Below are 20,971 nucleotides of genomic sequence, written 5' to 3' on the forward strand. Positions count from 1 at the left end.
CCAATAATTGCGTTTGTGATGACGCAGCCGCAGATACAGAGTTATTTGGTAAAATAATGTAATACATGGGTGCTCCTTGGACAGGAAGTAGTCGAGTGGGCAAGGCTTGGACATTTTGAAGGCTGGAACTCCTGGAAGAGGATAATGAGTTAAACAAACTTGTTGAAGTCTTCATTGTCCTAAAAAGGCTAACATTAATATAATATTTATTTAACTAAAACATATATTTTAGGATATTTGATAGTCTAAATACTTTTTAGAATGCTACCTGTATTTTGCTCTAAATAACAAAGTTTCAAAGAATAAAGAACAATTTTGCCGTATATTTTATGTTTAATCATGTTTCATAAATTTTATAGGAAACTGGCTTTATATTTGGATTTAGAGACTTTTAAAACATAAAGTATGACTAACGTTAACCATTCACCAAGCAATTAATGTTTGTGGCCGATAAAGTACTTAATATATCAGTCAGAAACACGATATACATCCTCCAGATTTTATTTTTAATTATTGTTAAAAATACGATTTTATTTTGAATAAAATGTTGTATTTCAGTTAGGTTTCCGTTTCATATTTCTTGCCGGAGTCGTCTTTATATCAATAAATCACAGGCTTGAGAGCATAGTTGCCAAACTATCAGAGCTTACTTAAACCGATATACGTATGGTTCCAATATACACGGAACAAGATCTGAACGACCCCTATAATATATACACGTGAACTAAGAGATATACATTCATCATACAGGGGTACTTAGGGGCTCCACAAAATTTTTAAAAATTGTGAAACTATACATGTTGACGAATCGACAGAGCCAATATTACTTGAGAGATACCTCTAGAAATAATCAAAACGATCGAATATATCTACAAAAACAACACAATAAAATTAAAAGTGGAAGAATAACTAACCGACCCTAATGAAGCTGGCAATAGGGTAAGACAGGGAGATTCCCTGAGTCCTCTATTGTTCAACCTGATTATGGATGAAATAACAAAAAAAGTAAGAACTAAAAAAGGATACCAAATAGGAGAAAAACAACTTAAAACAATCTGCTATGCAGACGACGTAATACTACTCTCTCAAAGTGAAGATGATTTACAACGTATGCTGTACCAATTAAATATAACCGCCAGAAAATTTAACATGTTAATTTCCTCAAAAAGAAAAAAAAAATGCATGCTTACAACAGCAAATTTACTAAGATGTAAATTGGAGCTGGAAGGTCAAATAATAGAACAAGTGATGGAGTTTAAATATCTAGGCATCACATTATCTAGCTACGGAAAGCTCGAAACTGAAGTGAAAGATCAAGGGAATAGAGCAAACAGAGCCGCAGGCTGCCTGAATTAAACGATATGGAGAAATCAAAATATCGGGAAGGAAACGAAAGGCAGAATTTACAAAACAGTCATCGGACCAATAATGACATACGCGGCAGAAACAAGACCTGATACAGACAGGACAAAAAGGATGTTAGAAACAGCAGAGAAGAAAACACTTAGAAAAATTGATTGAAGACTAGAGACTAAGATGGCGAGGTCACCTAGAAAGGATGCCGAACACGAGGACTCCAAAAAGGGTACTAAACTACACTATAGCTTCAAAAAAGAGAAAAGGAAGGCCAAAAAATAGATGGAATCAAGAGGTAGAAAAAGATATGGACAAAAATTGGACTAGAAGGCCAGAAAAGAAAAATGAATAACAAGAAGGAATGGAGAAAAATCACATATCGAGCCAGGGAAGATCTCGGTACATAAGAAAAGCGAACATAAAGAAAGAACAAACTTTTCAAGGCCTGGGCCTCTAAGACCTTTAGTGCTATTGTATATATAATACACAGAGTATTTAACAAGTTATAACCCTTTTTATTTCGAAATCCCTATTAAATCAACACCATGTATATAAAGAAGTAATGCATAAACAATTATTTATTTTATTTAATAAAGTAAACAATATATTATAGTTTTTAAATTAGGTTTAACTGAAATCATTGACAAAAATTTGTATAGATTTTCAACTACAAAACAAAATTACGATTTTCTCAATTTTTTTAATTGGATCACCCATTGGATTTTATTTTTTAGAAATATTGTATTTATGAAACTCTTTCATTTTTATATAGCCATAAATCTACCTAAACTCAAATGAATCAAAAAATGTGATATTATGGAAATATCATATTTCCTTAATGAAATACAAGATTCCTAAAATTCCTACAAGATAATATGTTTTGTAGAATAATATTCGCTCCATGCGTGACCATGGTAGAGGTACTTTGAAACGATGCCAGCGTGCGTAGCGGAGAAATATACGCATAAATTTTATCAAAAATGTGTGCAAATACATATTGCGTACTTAATTGTGCTAATAATAGCAAAAATACTAAGTGTAGTTTTTATAGGTTTCCAAAGATTACATATAAATTAGAGAAAAGAAAAAGATGGATCCGTGCTATTAATATGAAAAAGTAAATATCACATAACCTCATTTGTATGCAATTGAAATAGGAAATATTTAAATAATTTACCTTAAATGATATTTTATAAGGCTTCAAGCTAACTGCAGAGTGCCTGATGACTTTAGCTTTTATATCATAACTTTTACTATTTCACGTGAAAAACTTGATTTGCCAGTACTAGATTTTTCCCTTTCTTTCCCGTTTATGGTTGAAAAGATATATTATGATGAATTTTGAGAAACCCAGTTTTTAATACATTTATTTTGTACATAAACTGAAAAAAATATAATTAAAAAGTTAATTATTAATAATTGTCAATTTCGCATGCATTTAACAATGTCAAACATATGTCATATGTTTAACCTGAAAATTGCGGTGTTCTCGAATTGAGGACCGCTACCTGAACAGCCAAAATAAGTGCACCGAATTACGGACCGAACGAGATTTTAATGAAATAAGGAAATATTTAATAATAAAATATTATTTTAGATTTAGTTTATTTTGAGCTGTCTTGAAAGGTAGTCAAAATGAGTGAAACTAAAATGATCTTAAATGAAACTCGTTACTTGTGTTGGATGATTATAACTATCGTGAAAAAAAGTGCTTAAAAGTGGTGAAAAGTTTTGGACATGTACGGTAAATAAATGCAACGCAAAATTGTTTACGCTTCTTCTTCTTCTTCTTTTTGGCTTTTATTCTTCTGAATAATCAGCCAGTACATTTGTTTTGTTAATTTTTGGGCCACTGTCGTGAGTCTGAGAATATATCTCATGCCCTATTATCAATTATCATTGACATATAGACATTTTTTCTAAATATCTACATTTTTATTTATGTTTTCTATTTTCTTATAGTTGGTTTAAATGTTAATATTGGATAGGTTATTATTAGACTTCGGCAAATATGCATATTGCATATTTTGCATATTGTGCATATTTTATGCAAATATTTCATATTTTGGCATATTTGTATAAAAGTTTGCATAAAGTGCATAAAAGTTCAGATTTTTATAGTGTATTTGAAAATTTTTAAATATACCAATTTATTTCAATTCTTGTATAAAAATTTTGTAGTCATTTTAATTAAGAAATGATCTAAGTACGTAATCTCTACAGGTACAAAACATTTACAATTTCAAAGAAGATCAATTTAAGTAGCCCTCAACATTCTTAAAAAGTCTCGGTCACTGAGGCATTCAGTTATTGGATAATCGCTAAGGGTTCGCTCATTTACATTTTATGATCTAATCCCCAAATCTATCTACAATTTATTGTATCTTAACAGCAGGTAAACGGCTAATAGTTTTGTTCCCAATTTAGGGATTTCCAAAATCTCCCAGTTTATTGAATTAGGTACCTAAACATTTCTAATTTGATGCTCAGATTTGTAAATCATTTTTGTTTTGATATTCAAAGCGTAAACACTCGTTGTGCGTAACAAAAAGGAAGATTGTGATTTTATAATGCCTAAAACAACCAGTGCTTCAACTTGGATTAAACCTTATAAAGAGCTGTCTATGGATATGGGAAAAATCTACTGTTCAGTCTGTGACAAAATTGTAAGTATCTAATATTTTCTATTAAATATCTAATATTTCATACATACAGGGTGTTTCCAAATGACACTTAGAACGTTTGACTGTAGATACTTCTCGAAAAATTGAACAAAACGATATAGTTAATGAGGGGTCAAACTTATTTACTTTTTGAGATACAGGGTGTTAAAATTAAAAAAAAATTAAATTCTTTTAGTTAATAACAACAATAACTTTAAAACCAATAAACGTATTTACTTGAAATTTAGTACTCGTAGGTTGTTTTTAAATGAAAAATAGCTTCCTTTAGTGAGAAAAAATTGTCCATGGTACAATACAATGGTGTGTATTTAGAAAAATTTTTCACCTTTACTTTTTTTTATGAAGTCAGCTATTCTAAAACACAATTATTTTTATAGTAATTGAATTAACAAAAAAAAAAAAACTTTTGTTGAATTTTAAAATAAGTTATATGATGTACTAATGGTTAGTAACAAAAACTAATTTGTGGATTAATACTGCATTTAAAACACTTAGCGAGTGTTTTTTTTTTCCAAACCAGTTATTTGATTAACCAAAAACACCTTGTATATTTTTATATTTTAAAGGTTGGGTTAAAATAAAGGTTTTTATTTTTATTTATAGATAGCATGTGAGAAGAAATTTCAGATAGACCAACATGTGAGAACTGCTTCACACATTGCAAAAAAAGGAAAAATAGGAGGAAAACATCAAACTTCAATGGCTAAATGTTTCCAATCTACTTCAAAAAAATTAGATGAGCAAGAAACTTTTCATGAAGACTTGTGTCGCGCATTAGTGTCTGCAAACATACCGCTTTCAAAATTAGCAAATGTAAATTTTAGTTCGTTTCTAAAAAAATATTGCAAACTTAATGTTCCAAGTGATCGGTCTCTAAGAAGAAATAATGTGAACGGGCTATACTTGTCGGTGTTAATTAATATTAAGGAAGAAATTGCAGATAATTATTTTTACATATCTGTAGACGAAACCACTGATTCCTCAGGAAAGTATATTGCTCATTTATTGATTGGTGTTCTTAAAGAAGATACCTTACCAAAATCTCATCTTATTTCATGCCAGCAACTTGAGAAAACAAATGCTTTAACAATTTCGCGTTTTATACAAGAAACATTAGCAACTTTTTTTCTTCCGACAACTATTCCTTCTAATAAATTACTGCTTATTTTATCGGATGCTGCTCCTTATATGGTGAAAGCAGGACAAAATTTAAAAATATTTTTCCCAGATTTAATACATGTTACTTGTGTAGCGCATGGATTAAACAGAGTTGCAGAGGAAATACGAAAAAAGTTTCCTCTTGTAAATACCATGATATCCAGTGTCAAAAAAGTATTTCTTAAATCTATAAGAATTCAACTTTATAAAGAAATGCCTAACATTCCTCTTCCACCACAACCTATTTTAACGCGATGGGGAACATGGTTAGAAGCAGCTAATTTTTATGCAGATCATTTTGTTAAAATAAAGAACATAATTGATACGTTAACAGATGAAAGTTCCCAATCTCTTTTGGATTCTAAACAAACTTTTCAGAGTAACTTGCTTCAACAAGAACTTTCATTTATAAAATCAAATTTTAGTTTTGTTCAAAAAACAATTACTCAGTTAGAATCGCCAAAACTGTCATTGTTCGAAAGTACAGCATTAATAAAAGAATTTGCGTCATGTTGTCGGAACGTTAGAGGTAATATTGGAAAAGATATTTTAAAAAAATTTGAAGCTACTATGGAAAAAAATAAAGGTTACCATATTCTTTCTGAAGTAGTCAGTGTTCTAGCTGGAAATATTTCGGAAACAATTAATTTAGAACCAAATGTTTTGGTTAGTTTGAAAAATGCTCCCGTTACATCAGTTGATGTTGAACGAAGTTTTTCCATATATAAATATATGTACTCAGACAGAAGCCACAAGTTTTTGTTAGAAAATTTTGAACACCACTTGGTCATTTATTGTTACCATAATTCTAAATAAGTTTATTCATACTTAAAAATGATGTAGTTACTTAAAATAAATGTAAATCTTAATGAATAGTAGGAAATATTTAGTTATGTACACTTTTTTTTTTAAATAAAATTGTTACTATTTTACGATTTTTTTATTTATTTGTATGCATATTTTGTAAAATATTTGCATATTTTCGGGTAAACACGTGCATATTTATGCGCATATTTTCTACATTTTTATTTGCATATTTGCCGAAGTCTAGTTATTATTAAGGTTATAATTTTATTAATTATACTAGCGCCATAATCTAATTGTGATTGTATCAAGCCATTATATATTAATTTTAGTGTTCTGATCCCCACCATACTCTACAAAGAGCACGTATTATATTGTTTACGCTAGTTTAAGTTAGGTTAGGTTGGGTTAGGTTAGGTTAGGTTAGTTTAGGAATAAGAGAAAACAGTGATGCTATGATTTCTTTGACAAGAAAAGACATTACCTACATAAGAAATAATATGTATTATAAGAGACGTCAAATCCAACCGCGTTTACCAATCTGTATTTCCGATGCGAAAGTGTAAATATTAAATGTAAATATGTGTAACGCTTTTATGTTTAAAATATTGTTTCTGAAATAAGCAATAAATATCTACGATTATTGGGATTCGTACTTTTAATAATATTTTATACCTTCTTGAAGTCTTGGTCCTCAATTCGTGCGATTTTTCAGGTATAAAAGTAAACCTTTACTTAAAATTTCATATTGGTCCTAAATTCGTGTCTGCCCGAAAATTGGTAGGTCCAAAACTGTCAGATGAAGGCGGTAGGTGTCGCGTCAGTCACGCATGGAGCGAATAACAAGATTACTTTTATTCAATAAATAACTCACAAAACAGAAAGCAAAACAATATACAATTGACGTAACAATTTTTAGATTGTACTATCAACAGGATTCTAAGACAGGAATTTGTAATAAAACCGCTTGTGACGTTGTTATTAATAAGTAAAAGGCCATTTGTGTCAGTTACAAAAGTTAACTAGTAGGCTTTGAAAAAATAACAGTTTTCATATTATTAAACCGTAAACGGTAGGCTTCAAAAATGACAATTTTCATATTACCTTTTTAATCGGTCTGTGTGGCTTGTCTTTATTGTTAAAAATTAATTTTTCTGTAGAAGAGTTAAGAGATATATGATCTTGGTATTAGAAGAAAGTTTGAGAAATTACTTATTTACGTCCAGAATATATCACGAGCGATATCCTGAACGGAGGAAGACAAAAGCTTTTGAAAAATTAATGGAACGTTTTGTTAGCAATAAGACGGTATCATCAGCATATCTGATATTGTCTATTCTGATTCCGTGAATCTTTAATCTCTGTCAAGAATTGACAGTCGATGATTATCAACGCAGATTAGCATTTTGTCAATGGTCTTAGCAGCTAGTGCAAAGGGACCAATTTTTTTTGATGATGCGATTTTTGGAGATGAAACTACATTTCATAAAAATGGAACGGTAAATCGGCATAAATTGCATTACTATGCATCAAGTAATTCCTCTTTATAGTCAAACTAGGTGATAATTATTTGCGAGTACGCAAAATGTACCGCTTAATAGCGTTTTATACGACGGTGCTCCAGTTCACCACCCTATATTTAAAAACTCACCCCATATATATATATATATATATATATATATATATATATATATATATATATATATATATATCATCATCATCATCATCAATGGCGCTACAACTCTTCGTGAGTCTTTGCCGCGTTTACTATTGCCTTCCATGTTTGTCGGTCCTGTGCCAGTAATTCCCATTGTCGCACTCCCATTTTCTCTAGATCGTCTTTAACTTTATCTTTCCACCTTTTTCTAGGCCGCCCTACAGACCTTCTTCCCTCTGGCCTTTCCCAGAACACATTGTTTATAAGGCGATTGTCGTTACTGCGTATCACATGCCCTGCCCATCTAAGTCTATTGGCCTTTATTAATCTGACTAGATTTTCTTTTCCGAATAGAGACTCTAGCTCGTTATTGTATCTGCCCCTCCATTCGTTTGTCACGCTGTCTCTGCAAGTGCCATATATCATTCGAAGAATTTTACGTTCCCACACCAGCAATTTATTTATTTCTCTTTTTGTCCATGTTTCGCTTCCATACGTGACTGCTGGTCGTATTATGGTCTTATATATCCGGATTTTTGTGCCTAGTGAAAGAAGTTTTGACTTCATTAGATGTTGCATTGCAAAGAAAGATCTTTTTCCTGCCATTATTCTCGTTTCAACTTCTCGCTCTAATTTGTTGTCATTTGGTATTGTTGCTCCTATATATTTAAATTCTTTAACCACTTCGAAGTTGTGATCATTTATAGTAATGTTTTGCCTTATTCACCGTCGTTCTTGTTTTGAGACGACCATGTATTTTGTTTTGTCTTCATTTATTTTTAGACCCATGTTTAATGCAGCTTCTTCAAAGCTCGAGAAAATATCCTTAATTTCTAATGTTGATTGTGCTACTGCGTCTACGTCATCGGCAAAGGCGAGTATGATTTTTCCTCCCAGAACAGTTACGTCTGGTTTGATTTGTGGATATATTTTTCACATGACATATTCTAAGGCCAGGTTAAACAACAATGGGGACAACGGATCTCCCCGTCTCTGTCCAGAATTTACGCAGAAAGCATTTGATATTTCTCCCCCTATTCTAACTTGTGCAAAAGAGTTACTTACACACATTTGTGTTACCGCAGCTAGTTTCTTGGACACGCCGAGCTCAATCATTGCCTTCCATAATGTTGCACGATTAATTGAATCATAAGCCTGTTTGAAGTCTATAAAAATCTGATGCACGTCGTGATTATATTCCCAATACTTTTCAAGCATTTGTCTTATTGTACATATTTGATCAATAGTCGATCTGCCAGGCCTGAAACCACACTGGTAGTCACTAACTATTTCTTCGGCGTATGGTACTAATCTGTTTAATAATATCGAAGCCAATAATTTATATGTAGTGTTGATTAGTGAGATTCCTCTGTAATTCATGCATGATTCCTTTTTTCCTTTCTTGTGTATTGGTAGAATTTCACCACACCATTCTTTCGGCATATTTTATATATATATATATATATATATTGTTATGATGTGTTTTTTGTTTGAATGATGAGCAATGAGTATTTTTAATAATATAATATATAGGGTTTTTATCGCGGTTCTCAAAGAATTAGTTTGTAAGTACTTTTTTAAATTATCTTTATTATAACTATTATGAAACACACATATATATCTAACCTAGTCAATGTAAATTTAAAATAAACTATCTTTAAACTGATATTCTTATAAAACTAATTAAATTCTATAGACAATCTAAAATTTAAACAAACTATCTTCAAAATTGAAATTGTTATGACACTAACTAAATTATATTAACAAAATTTTGTACCTTTCTTTCACTGAATGCCTAAATGAACTATTTTCCACTAAGTATATAGATTCTAATCACCACTGAATGTCTTCGTACTTCAGTTATCCTTGTTTTTTTTGTGAAATTACTTTTTTCAATTATCAGCTTCTACCAATTTAAGATATATTTTTCTTCACCAGCATCTATACACCACCAACCAAACCAGCAAACAGCATTTATATTTATTCTTCTTTTCAATATACCAATATCCAATTATTATAAGTTGATTTATACTAATCTCCAACCATAATATAATTTAATTTCTTCCAATATACCTTTTTTTTATCTTCAATAATTATTTGTGTATAATTATAAATGTGCATTAAATTATATGCATAATTTTTAATCTTCATTTAACTCACTATATTAAACTATTGGACTATTTGTACTTGATTCACTGACTCTAACTAACTTTCATAATAAACTGCTTGACTTCTGACTAAAAAACTTAAAAACTTCTTAAAACTCTTCTGACTGCACTATCTAAAACTTTTCTGACTAAAAACTTTCAAAAACTGCCATCTTGAATCCAAATCACGGGTATTTATATGTTTTGGATTTCTAGAACCATCTGGTAATAGATCATGTTCCAATTTGTTCTATCAAATACTTGTCTGAATTTTCTGGAACAAACCATTTCGCAAACATGGCCATCTCCGGAGATCCAGAGAATTCCATTCTTTTCTATTAATAATTTTGTTGACATTTAGGCTTTTCAGATCAGAATATATAATTAAATTAGTAACTTAACATTCTAATTTAATAAAATACACATTTCAAACAATATATTATTATAACCCACTTTATATTCGTAAATATTCTTAAACGTCACTTCAGAGTATAAATATCTGTCAATCTCCGAGAGTATTTTTGGTTGTCTAAGCACATGGCTCACTTATATATATTTACAATATTAAAATACAACTTTTTATAATTATTATATGCTAATTTCTTAAAATGCCCTCACATAAATATATTTTTATAAAATTCTCTAGTATATAACTTATTTAAAATAATCAAATACTTTTTTATATCTAATATTATGTAGTATATAACTTATTAATTATTTTCTATAAACCCTAATCGTCACAATACCCCAAAAATAATATTTAAAATAAATAATTTACTTGTTATTTTTTTAAATATTAATTTTCTCATACCTTATTAAATTTAATAAATCAAAATTTTTTTTATTTAAAATGTGTTAAATACATCCCTGTTCGGTGTCTATATCAAAACAGAGAACAATGGATCACAGTTCGGCTATTCTATGGTCAAACTGTCATGTCAAATGGAGCAATGGATGCAATATCAGAGAATAAAATATAACCTTAATTAAAAATATAATAGATATGGTGTTCTGTTTATTTATAGACAAAATCTAGGAATTATTTCTATTCAAAATAACTTCATCAATATAAATTGGTAAGTTTTTTTTTTTCACTTTATTATATTAGAAAGACATTTTTATAGCAATTATAGTATCAATTTTGTGTCTAACCCCAAATTATGATTTTTAGGGTACAAATTAATTTCCATATATACAAAATTCAACAAGTATGATGTCAAATTGATTCAAAATAATGAAATCTACCATCTACCATTTAACAAATCAAGTCTATTTAATAAAATGGATATATCAGTAAGTTATTAGTGTTATTATATTTGTGTTAAAGGTATAGAAAATATTATTCAATCTCTTCATGATATTGAAAAATGTCGTTGATATGAAATATACCTCTTAGTCTGTTCTCTGCATCTATTAACACATAACTATTTAGTCCATTCTGATTTTCAATTGTATATGGACCTTCAAACATTGGTTGTAATTTCTTACAACGGTTTTCTTTAACATTACTTTTTCTAAGTGAACGAATTAACACTAGGTCTCCTTTTTGAAATGTGATTGGTTTTTTTATATTTCGATTTTGTCTTCTGATATATTTTTCAGCTTTCCTCCTAATTCGGTTATTCACTTTCTGCATTACTTGTTCTAACATATCCTGATTATATTCACTAATCCACTTTCTGTTTCCTATATGGCCAAACATTAAATATTCTGGTACTTCTTCTGTATTCAAATTATGTGTATTATTTAAAAAATACTCTACTTGTGGTATATGTTGCTGCCAAGTTTCATGTTGGTTTTGGCACAGTATCCTTAAATATTTTATAACTTCTTTAATATATCTTTCTGCAGGATTTGCCTGAGGATGTCTGATACTTGTAAAATGAATGTTGATTCCCTTTTTCTCACAAAATGTCCGAAATTTTTGGTTGTTAAAATATGTAGCATTATCTATTATGCAATTTCTAAATGGTCCTATTTCTTCGAAAAATTGATTAATATATAATTTTAATGTTTTAACATTTGTTCTAGAGCAGGGATATAGTTTAATAAATTTTGTATATAAATCAACTATCACTAGTATATGCTTTTTTCCTGTTGGACTGAGAACTAAATTTGAAGTAAAATCCATGGAAACTGTATTTAGTTTTTCATATACAACATTAGATTTATATGTGTTCTGGTTTTTGAAATTCTTTTCTTTGTTTAGTTGACATATTGGGCATTGGGTAGTAATTTCCTTTGCTATACTTATGTCATTCTTTGCAAAATAATTGTCCCTAAATAGCATCCATAGCTTTCTTGAACCAATATGCATATAATTGTTATGTAAATTTTTCAATATTTTCTTTGCTAAAGTTCTAGTTATTACATATACTTCTATGCCATTTATTATTTTATAATAAACTCCATCTTTCTTAAGGACTTTTTGTTTTTCACTCAAATTGATCTGATCTCTTATAATTTCTTCTTTAGAATATAATCCAGTACTTTCTACTAATTGATTTAATCCAATTTTTATTGTTCGCTGCCCTTTTTGTGGTGTATTTTCTAACCTTGATAAAGCATCTGCCACTATATTGGATTTTCCAGAAATGTATTTGATTTCAAAGCAGTATTCACTAAGTATTAGACTCCACCGATGTATTCTACTGTTTCCATATTTGTTATTTAATATAGACGTTAAAGCTTGGTGATCTGTTTCTATTGTAAATTCATTACCCAACAAATAAAATCTTAATTTTGTGACACAGTGTATTATACTTGCTAGTTCTAATTCTGAAACTGAGTAACCCTTTTCATGTGGCTTTGTGATTCTTGAAATGAATTGTATTGGGTATTCGACCCCATCATGTATTTGTAATAATACCCCTGATAATCTCTCTATTGATGCATCTGTTCTTAGTATGAATGGCTGTGTATAGTCAGGATAGTATATTTTCAAATTTGACAGAAAAATGTTTTTAATTTCTCGGAATGCTAGTTCTCTTCTCTGATCCCATCTCCATTTTACACCTTTTCTCAGTAGTTCAAGTAATGGAATTTCTTTTATACTTAGATCTGGTATCATCCTTTTATAATAATTAATTATTCCAATAAATCCTCTTAAAGTTCTTAAATTGTGTGGTGTTTTATATTCCTGAATGACTTGTGTCCGTTCTGGATCCATTTCGATTCCCTTAGTGTTAAGTTTATAACCTAGATATATGACTTCTTTTTGAAAAAATGTACATTTTTCTTGATTTATTTTTAGTCCCACTTTGTCTAATCTATTTATTATAGTTTTTAGGTGTTTCTCATGATCTTCAGCCGTTTTAGAAAAAATTAATATATCATCAATGTAGTGAATTACAAAATGTTCATATTGATCCAAAATATCATGAAGACATCTACATAGAGCACTGCAAGATGATTGAAGTCCAAATGGTACTACTTTGAATTGATATACTACTCCATCTATCTGAAATCCTGTATACTGTCTACTTTTTCTTTCTAGAGGTATTAACCAGAAACTATGCTGTAAATCGATTTTAGTGAAAAATGACATTCCTGTAATTCTTCCTAGTATTCCATCTATACTCATTGGTGCTTCAAATTGCTTTTCAGTAATCTTGTTAATATTCCTTGCATCCAAACATAACCTGATTTCACCTGATCTTTTTCGTACTACTACTATGGGGTTAATAAAACGTGTGTCTGCCTTCTCAATGATCCCATCTTCTAACATATTATTAATTGTTTTGTTTACTTCTTCTCTGTATTTATATGGTATTGGGTATGATTTTGTTTTAAAATCTTTTTCTTCTTTAACTTTTATACTATGGATATAATTTTGTGCAATTCTATTTTCTTTATTGACAAGTCCCTTGTGTTGCTGCAATATGGAAATGACTATTGATTTATATTCTTCAGGGCAATTTAAAACTTTCATTATATCTTCTTCTTTACAAATAAAATTATTCTTCATTATGTACTCATTATTCCTTGCTTCCAATTTTACGCACTCCGCCTCGTAGGCATCCATCTGCTTAAAATTTCCATTCCTTAAATATTCACTACAATAATTATTCTTTACATTCTTTTGGGACATTTCCCTATCATCAAAATACATTTCTTCTTCATAAACATCATTATTTTCTTTTAATAATATCCTATCAACTCTTATTCCTTCTTCTACCTCATCTTTCTGCATAAATTTAATTATTTGCCCTTCCAAAGTTACCATTTTTTCTTCAAAATCTATCTTTACTTTCTTCTTTTCCAATTCATCATTTCCCATTAATATATCAACACATAAATCCTTGACAATAAATCCTTGCATATTAATTTCTTTATTAAGAATATTAATTTTAAAATTGGCTAGTTTATCAATTTCACCCAACTTCTTATTATTTGCACCAACAATTTTAATTTTTGGAATCTTTATTATATCTGATAGTTTTAATGTATTAAAAATAAAATTCTCCGAGACTAAAGTACTTTCTGAACCAGTATCTATCATAATTTTAATCATTTTATTTTTGGCCAAAGCATTTATATAAATTAAATTAATAGAGTCAATAATTTTATCCTCATCTAAAGAAATAAATTCAGAAGGTTTTTCATAATAGCAATGGCCTAACTTGTAATTCAGAAAGTTTACTGCACAAAATTTTGATTATTAGAATTGTCAGATTGTATCTGACCACTTGGATCTGATGTCCTATGTCTTTCCCTACTATGACTTCTACTCACATTTTCTTGCCTTGTACTATTTCGTTCCCTGTCTTCGCAGCTTCTATTCCTTCGAACACAATTTACCTGTCTGTTATAGTTAGGTCGCTCTGTATTTCTTCTATTGTTAAAATCTTGTCTATTATTATTAGTACTGTTATTAAAATGTTGTCTATTATAACTAGTATTGTTATTACAATTTTGTCTAATTTGATTACTGTTATTATTATTAAAATTTTGTAAATTATTACCATACCTAGTATTATTGTTATATGATTGTCTATATTGTTGATTATCATTTTTTTTATATTGAAAGTTATTATTGTTTTTTCTGTTGTTAGTATTACTTGTCATATTGCCTCTTTGTATTCTTTGAATAAAATTAATGAAACTATCTATTGTTTGAATATTTTGTACAGTTACGGTTTGCACAACATCAGCATCAAAATGTCTAGATACATTTAAGACTGTTTCATCCTCTCTAAGTGGTGGTTCTAAATATTTTGCAACTGTTATCAATTTCAATGCATAATCTACCATATTTGATTTTAAATTTTGATTATACTTTCCAAAATATAGAATTTCTCTAAACTTGGCTTGCTCTAATTCACCCCAATAATAATTTAAAAATTTATTTTCAAATGTTTGAAAATTATCTAAATCATTCTCAATACTAGCAAACCAAGTTGCTGCATTGTCATTTAATGTCATTCTAATATAATCTTTAATATCATTAATATTATTCACAAATCTTAATTTATGTTTTAAACTATTTATGTATACTCTAGGATGCAAATTTTTTATATTACCAGAGAATTTAATCCCAGTCTCATTTGTTAAATTTAAGTAAGGTCTACCTATGTCTCTCATTTGTGAAATATCATCTATTCTCTGTTCCACATTTCTTATTTGATTATTATTTATTTGGATATTTTGTTGTATATCATCTAATTTTTCTTCTGTGTTTCTCCTGTCTTCGTTAATTTTTACTTCTAAGTTACATTTCTGTAACTCTATTTTCTGTTCTATATCTATCTTATTATCTTGAATAATCCTCTTTACTTCTGTCCTCTCATTTTCTATCCTTTTCTTGTAGTCATTCCGTATACTTTTTATTTCATTTGCAACTTTTTTCTCTGCAGCTTCAAGTTTTTTATCCATTTGTTTTACAATTTTATTATTATTATCTTCTATTTTCTTTTCTAATTTTCTATAATTCTCTTCCAATTTCTGTTCCATTTTTTTCATGTCTTCTTTGACTTCTTTTGAATTCTCTTCCAATTTTTTTATGTCTTCTTTAATTTTTTTTGAATTCTCTTCCATTTTTTTCGTATTCTCTTCCATTTTCTGTTCCATTTTTTTCATGTCTTCTTTGATTTCTTTTGAATTCTCTTCCATTGTCTTGTTCATCTGCATCATTAATGACATCAAAGCTGCCATATTGACATTTTCCTCTCTTTCTGGATTCATTTCTGCAGTATCTTGTGGAACTTGAACTAAACTCTCCTCTTGTATAGGTTGTGTTTCTACTTCCACATCTTCTTCATTCTTTTTGCTTCTTGTACCTTTCTTTCCTTGAGACATTTTGAGACTACTTGTTCAAATATAATTAAAATTAAAATCTATACTTTTTCTTTCTACTGATAATTAATTTAATTATATGAGAGCACTTATCTTCCCAAACTAATTCTTTTAAATAGAGAGCCACCGCGTTGGGTGCCAAATTGTTATGATGTGTTTTTTGTTTGAATGATGAGCAATGAGTATTTTTAATAATATAATATATAGGGTTTTTATCGCGGTTCTCAAAGAATTAGTTTGTAAGTACTTTTTTAAATTATCTTTATTATAACTATTATGAAACACACATATATATCTAACCTAGTCAATGTAAATTTAAAATAAACTATCTTTAAACTGATATTCTTATAAAACTAATTAAATTCTATAGACAATCTAAAATTTAAACAAACTATCTTCAAAATTGAAATTGTTATGACACTAACTAAATTATATTAACAAAATTTTGTACCTTTCTTTCACTGAATGCCTAAATGAACTATTTTCCACTAAGTATATAGATTCTAATCACCACTGAATGTCTTCGTACTTCAGTTATCCTTGTTTTTTTTGTGAAATTACTTTTTTCAATTATCAGCTTCTACCAATTTAAGATATATTTTTCTTCACCAGCATCTATACACCACCAACCAAACCAGCAAACAGCATTTATATTTATTCTTCTTTTCAATATACCAATATCCAATTATTATAAGTTGATTTATACTAATCTCCAACCATAATATAATTTAATTTCTTCCAATATACCTTTTTTTTATCTTCAATAATTATTTGTGTATAATTATAAATGTGCATTAAATTATATGCATAATTTTTAATCTTCATTTAACTCACTATATTAAACTATTGGACTATTTGTACTTGATTCACTGACTCTAACTAACTTTCATAATAAACTGCTTGACTTCTGACTAAAAAACTTAAAAACTTCTTAAAACTCTTCTGACTGCACTATCTAAAACTTTTCTGACTAAAAACTTTCAAAAACTGCCATCTTGAATCCAAATCACGGGTATTTATATGTTTTGGATTTCTAGAACCATCTGGTAATAGATCATGTTCCAATTTGTTCTATCAAATACTTGTCTGAATTTTCTGGAACAAACCATTTCGCAAACATGGCCATCTCCGGAGATCCAGAGAATTCCATTCTTTTCTATTAATAATTTTGTTGACATTTAGGCTTTTCAGATCAGAATATATAATTAAATTAGTAACTTAACATTCTAATTTAATAAAATACACATTTCAAACAATATATTATTATAACCCACTTTATATTCGTAAATATTCTTAAACGTCACTTCAGAGTATAAATATCTGTCAATCTCCGAGAGTATTTTTGGTTGTCTAAGCACATGGCTCACTTATATATATTTACAATATTAAAATACAACTTTTTATAATTATTATATGCTAATTTCTTAAAATGCCCTCACATAAATATATTTTTATAAAATTCTCTAGTATATAACTTATTTAAAATAATCAAATACTTTTTTATATCTAATATTATGTAGTATATAACTTATTAATTATTTTCTATAAACCCTAATCGTCACAATATATATATATATATATATATATATATATATATATATATATATATATAACCAAAGAAAAATAAATAAAAAAATCCATCGAAATAAAATTTTAAGATATCAATATAAACAAATTGTATATAGTAATTTAAGATAAGATTTAGTGTAGATAAGAATAGAAATTTGTTTGGCAAACGACCTTTTTCCGTTTCAAACAAAATTATCAAAAAACCTTTGTTTAGAATTAGAAGACATTTTACCTGTAAGTTAATCTTTTCATTGTTTGTATAATCGAATATTAAATGACCATATTCTAATTTTTTGAAATATGTATAAATTGTGTATTGACAAAACCAATTTTAAAGTAAGCTATTTAGTTTTTCTCTGAAACCGAAATTAGGCTTTTCCAAAATCATGGTAAACACAATTTGAGCTTTTGATTGGACGGTCGTTTTTAAATGGGAATTTGTGAGCGGATCATGAGAACCGGAGAAGCAGTTATTTGTGAAAAGAATTGAATAGTTTTGCAGAAGGAGATAGCAAGTAGATTGAAAGAGGTCCTTGTATCTACCGTTGGCATTTTGTGAAGATTTGTGAAAGTAGTTTTACGGCATCAAGTTGACAAAAGGAGGTCCTTGTGTCATTAATAAGTAGTTGAGTTTTTGGTGCATCAGGTGGTTTTGGTTAGTGCAGCAGGTTTGCAGAGACGTTAGGAAGGAGCCTAGGTGCCAAAAAGGAGAGATCACATCGTTGAGGAGACTGGATTTTTCTGGGTATGTTCCAAGATACAACTCAATAAGAAAATAAGCTGTAAGTGTTTTGTACAATTGAATTTTATATCTGTGAAGGATCGGTTTGACATCATGGTCATTAGCATTCAAATTTAAGAACTGAGGTTTTGTTAGGCTAATCAAAAGTTTAAAGTTTTGTTGTTTCTTGTTTCAAGTAAAGAAAAATTGAAGTAAAATTGGTTTTCACTTAATATAAATGTATGTAGATTTAAAATCTTATTATTATAAAAATTTGATTTATTTTCTTGTATGCTGATTGATAAGATAACGACAGAATTTGATAATTGTTTTATTCGTTCATATAAAATAAAGAAACGTAAATTTTTGTAATATAATATTTCTTTTTATTCTTATCCTTTCTTCTCCTTCCCGATAAAAGACAACTAGAAAATCTTTGAATCCATCGAACACAGGTAATATAAGAAGTTTATTTTACTTTTGATAACAAATAAGTTATATTTCTTTATTGGCTCAATAAACTAAGATTAAAGTCAAAATAAACAATCATAACAATATATATATATATATATATATATATATATATATATATATATATATATATATATATAAACATATTAACATTATACGCTTCAAAGAAGTAGGAGAAAGTAATAAATTTCATTAGAAAAACTTTTGAAAAGAAGATTGGTGATAAATAAAAACAATATATTATACAATATTTATTACTGAAGTTACAAAAAACTGCATTAACTATTTAAAATTTTTACACTTTTTCTCATGACAATCTTTTATGGTTTTGGTAATAAACCCTTTCTTACATTTGGAACAAGGATATGGTTTCTCGCCGGTATGAGTTCGTATATGTATCTTAAGAGTGGTCCTCTGGGAGAAAGATTTATTGCATAAATGGCACTTGTATGGTTTTTCTCCAGTGTGAGTCCTCACATGCGTGTTAAGATTTTTTTTCTGCTTAAAAACTTTGCCACAAGTAGAACAAACATACTTTCCTGTTTTATGAACTTTCTGGTGGAACTTAAGGTTAACTATTTTTGTAAACGTTTTTCCACAATCATTACAAAGAAATTGTTCTTCAGTTTTATGCAAATAGCGGCTATGTTCGTCTAAATTTTGCTTGTACGGAAAGGTTACATCGCACTGATTGCATTTGTATTTTGTATGGGATTCTTGCATATGTTGCATTAAGTAGTAGTTTGTAGTAAATTTAGATTCGCATCTGCGGCATTTATATGTATCTCTTTGATTAGTTTCTACGTGAAATATTTTGTGAGTTTCGAACCACGCCTTTGATGAGAATGTCTTGTCACATTCATTGCAATGCATTTCCTCGTTTAAATGCTCTTGGGTTATATGCTCATATAACGTTCTGCTGATTTTTGTTTGAAACTTTTTGCATATCACGCACTCGTACAATTCTGGATTTTCATGGTGTATGGCATTATGTAGACTCAAGTAAAAATCGTCAGTAAAATTATAGTTACATGTCTCACAGTAGTGTTCTTTTGGTTTGTGTTTATAAACAACATGTTGCTGATAGTAAGCTACCTTGGCATAGCTCGTCATACAAATTGGACAAGTTATTTCTTTACTGCTTGTGTTATATGCGTCGTTGTTTTCGTCGATATCACCTAGTTGATCTGTGGTATTCTTGTGCATTTCGTAGTGCTCCAGAATATCTTCTTTTTCGTGGAATTCTTTTTTGCAAATTTTACAAACCCACGCGAATCCTTTTTCCTGCATTAAACTTCGTTCTTTTGCAGCGGTTATTTTTTGTAAGCAGATAGAGGGTAAGTTTTTTACGTAAGGAGTATAGTCGAATGGGTTAACATAATTAGTGGACGAATCATTTTTACTTTGGGTTACGACTGGTGTGTTTGGATGTACATTTGACACAGTTGGCACGTAATTTATTAAATTATTGGTTGGAATTATTTTTAATGGAGGTGTAGATCCATATCTAACAGTATTTGATGCCATCACAACTTTCGGGATTTCTTTAAGTACCGGTGAAGAAGACCTTGTCGTCAATAGTTGGTTTTGTGATGGTATTACTTTAAGTGCAGGTGGAGTAGTTGTTGATGTCACCAATAACTGCGTTTGTAATGACGCAGCCGCAGATACAGAGTTCGTTGGTAAAATAATGTAATACATAGGTATTCCTTGGACAGGTAGTAGTCCAGTGGGCAAGGCTTGTAGATTTTGAAGGCTCGAACTACTGGAAGAGGATAATGAGTTGAACAAAATTGTTGAATTTTTCATTGTCCTAAAAAGACTAACATTAATATAATATTTATTTAAGTAAAATATAATTAAAATAATAATAAATAATAAAATAAAACATACATTTTAGGATATTTGGTAGTCTAAATAGTTTTTAGAATGCTAGCTGTATTTTGCTCTAAATAACAAGTGTTTAAAGAATAAAGAACAATTTTGCCGTATATTTTATTTTTAATCATGTTTCATCAATTTTATAGGAAACTGGCTTCATATTTGGGTTTAGAGACCTTTAAAACATAAAGTATGACTAACGTTAACCATTCACCAAGCAATTATTGTT

General features: G+C 29.0%; 1 protein-coding gene across 1 annotated transcript; it reads right to left on the reverse strand.

The window, feature by feature from the left end:
• Positions 1-206: 206 nt before the first annotated feature.
• LOC140451306 (uncharacterized) lies at positions 207-20,670 on the reverse strand. Its single transcript, XM_072545054.1, has 3 exons — positions 19,147-20,670; positions 14,717-15,785; positions 207-214 (listed from the first exon to the last, which is right to left on the reverse strand). The coding sequence occupies exons 1-3, from the start codon at positions 20,668-20,670 to the stop codon at positions 207-209; spliced, it is 2,601 nt and encodes an 866-aa protein (XP_072401155.1).
• Positions 20,671-20,971: the final 301 nt, after the last annotated feature.

Source organism: Diabrotica undecimpunctata, chromosome 9 (genome assembly GCF_040954645.1).
Source record: "Diabrotica undecimpunctata isolate CICGRU chromosome 9, icDiaUnde3, whole genome shotgun sequence".
Taxonomy (NCBI): domain Eukaryota; kingdom Metazoa; phylum Arthropoda; class Insecta; order Coleoptera; family Chrysomelidae; genus Diabrotica; species Diabrotica undecimpunctata.

Coding starts and splice junctions, on each gene's coding strand:
- LOC140451306 (XM_072545054.1), bottom strand. CDS start 20,670: ATGAAAAATTCAACAATTTTGTTCAACTCATTATCCTCTTCCAGTAGT. Junction 15,786..19,146: donor AAAAGTGTAAAAATTTTAAA/TAGTTAATGCAG, acceptor GAAGAGAATTCA/AAAGAAGTCAAAGAAGACAT.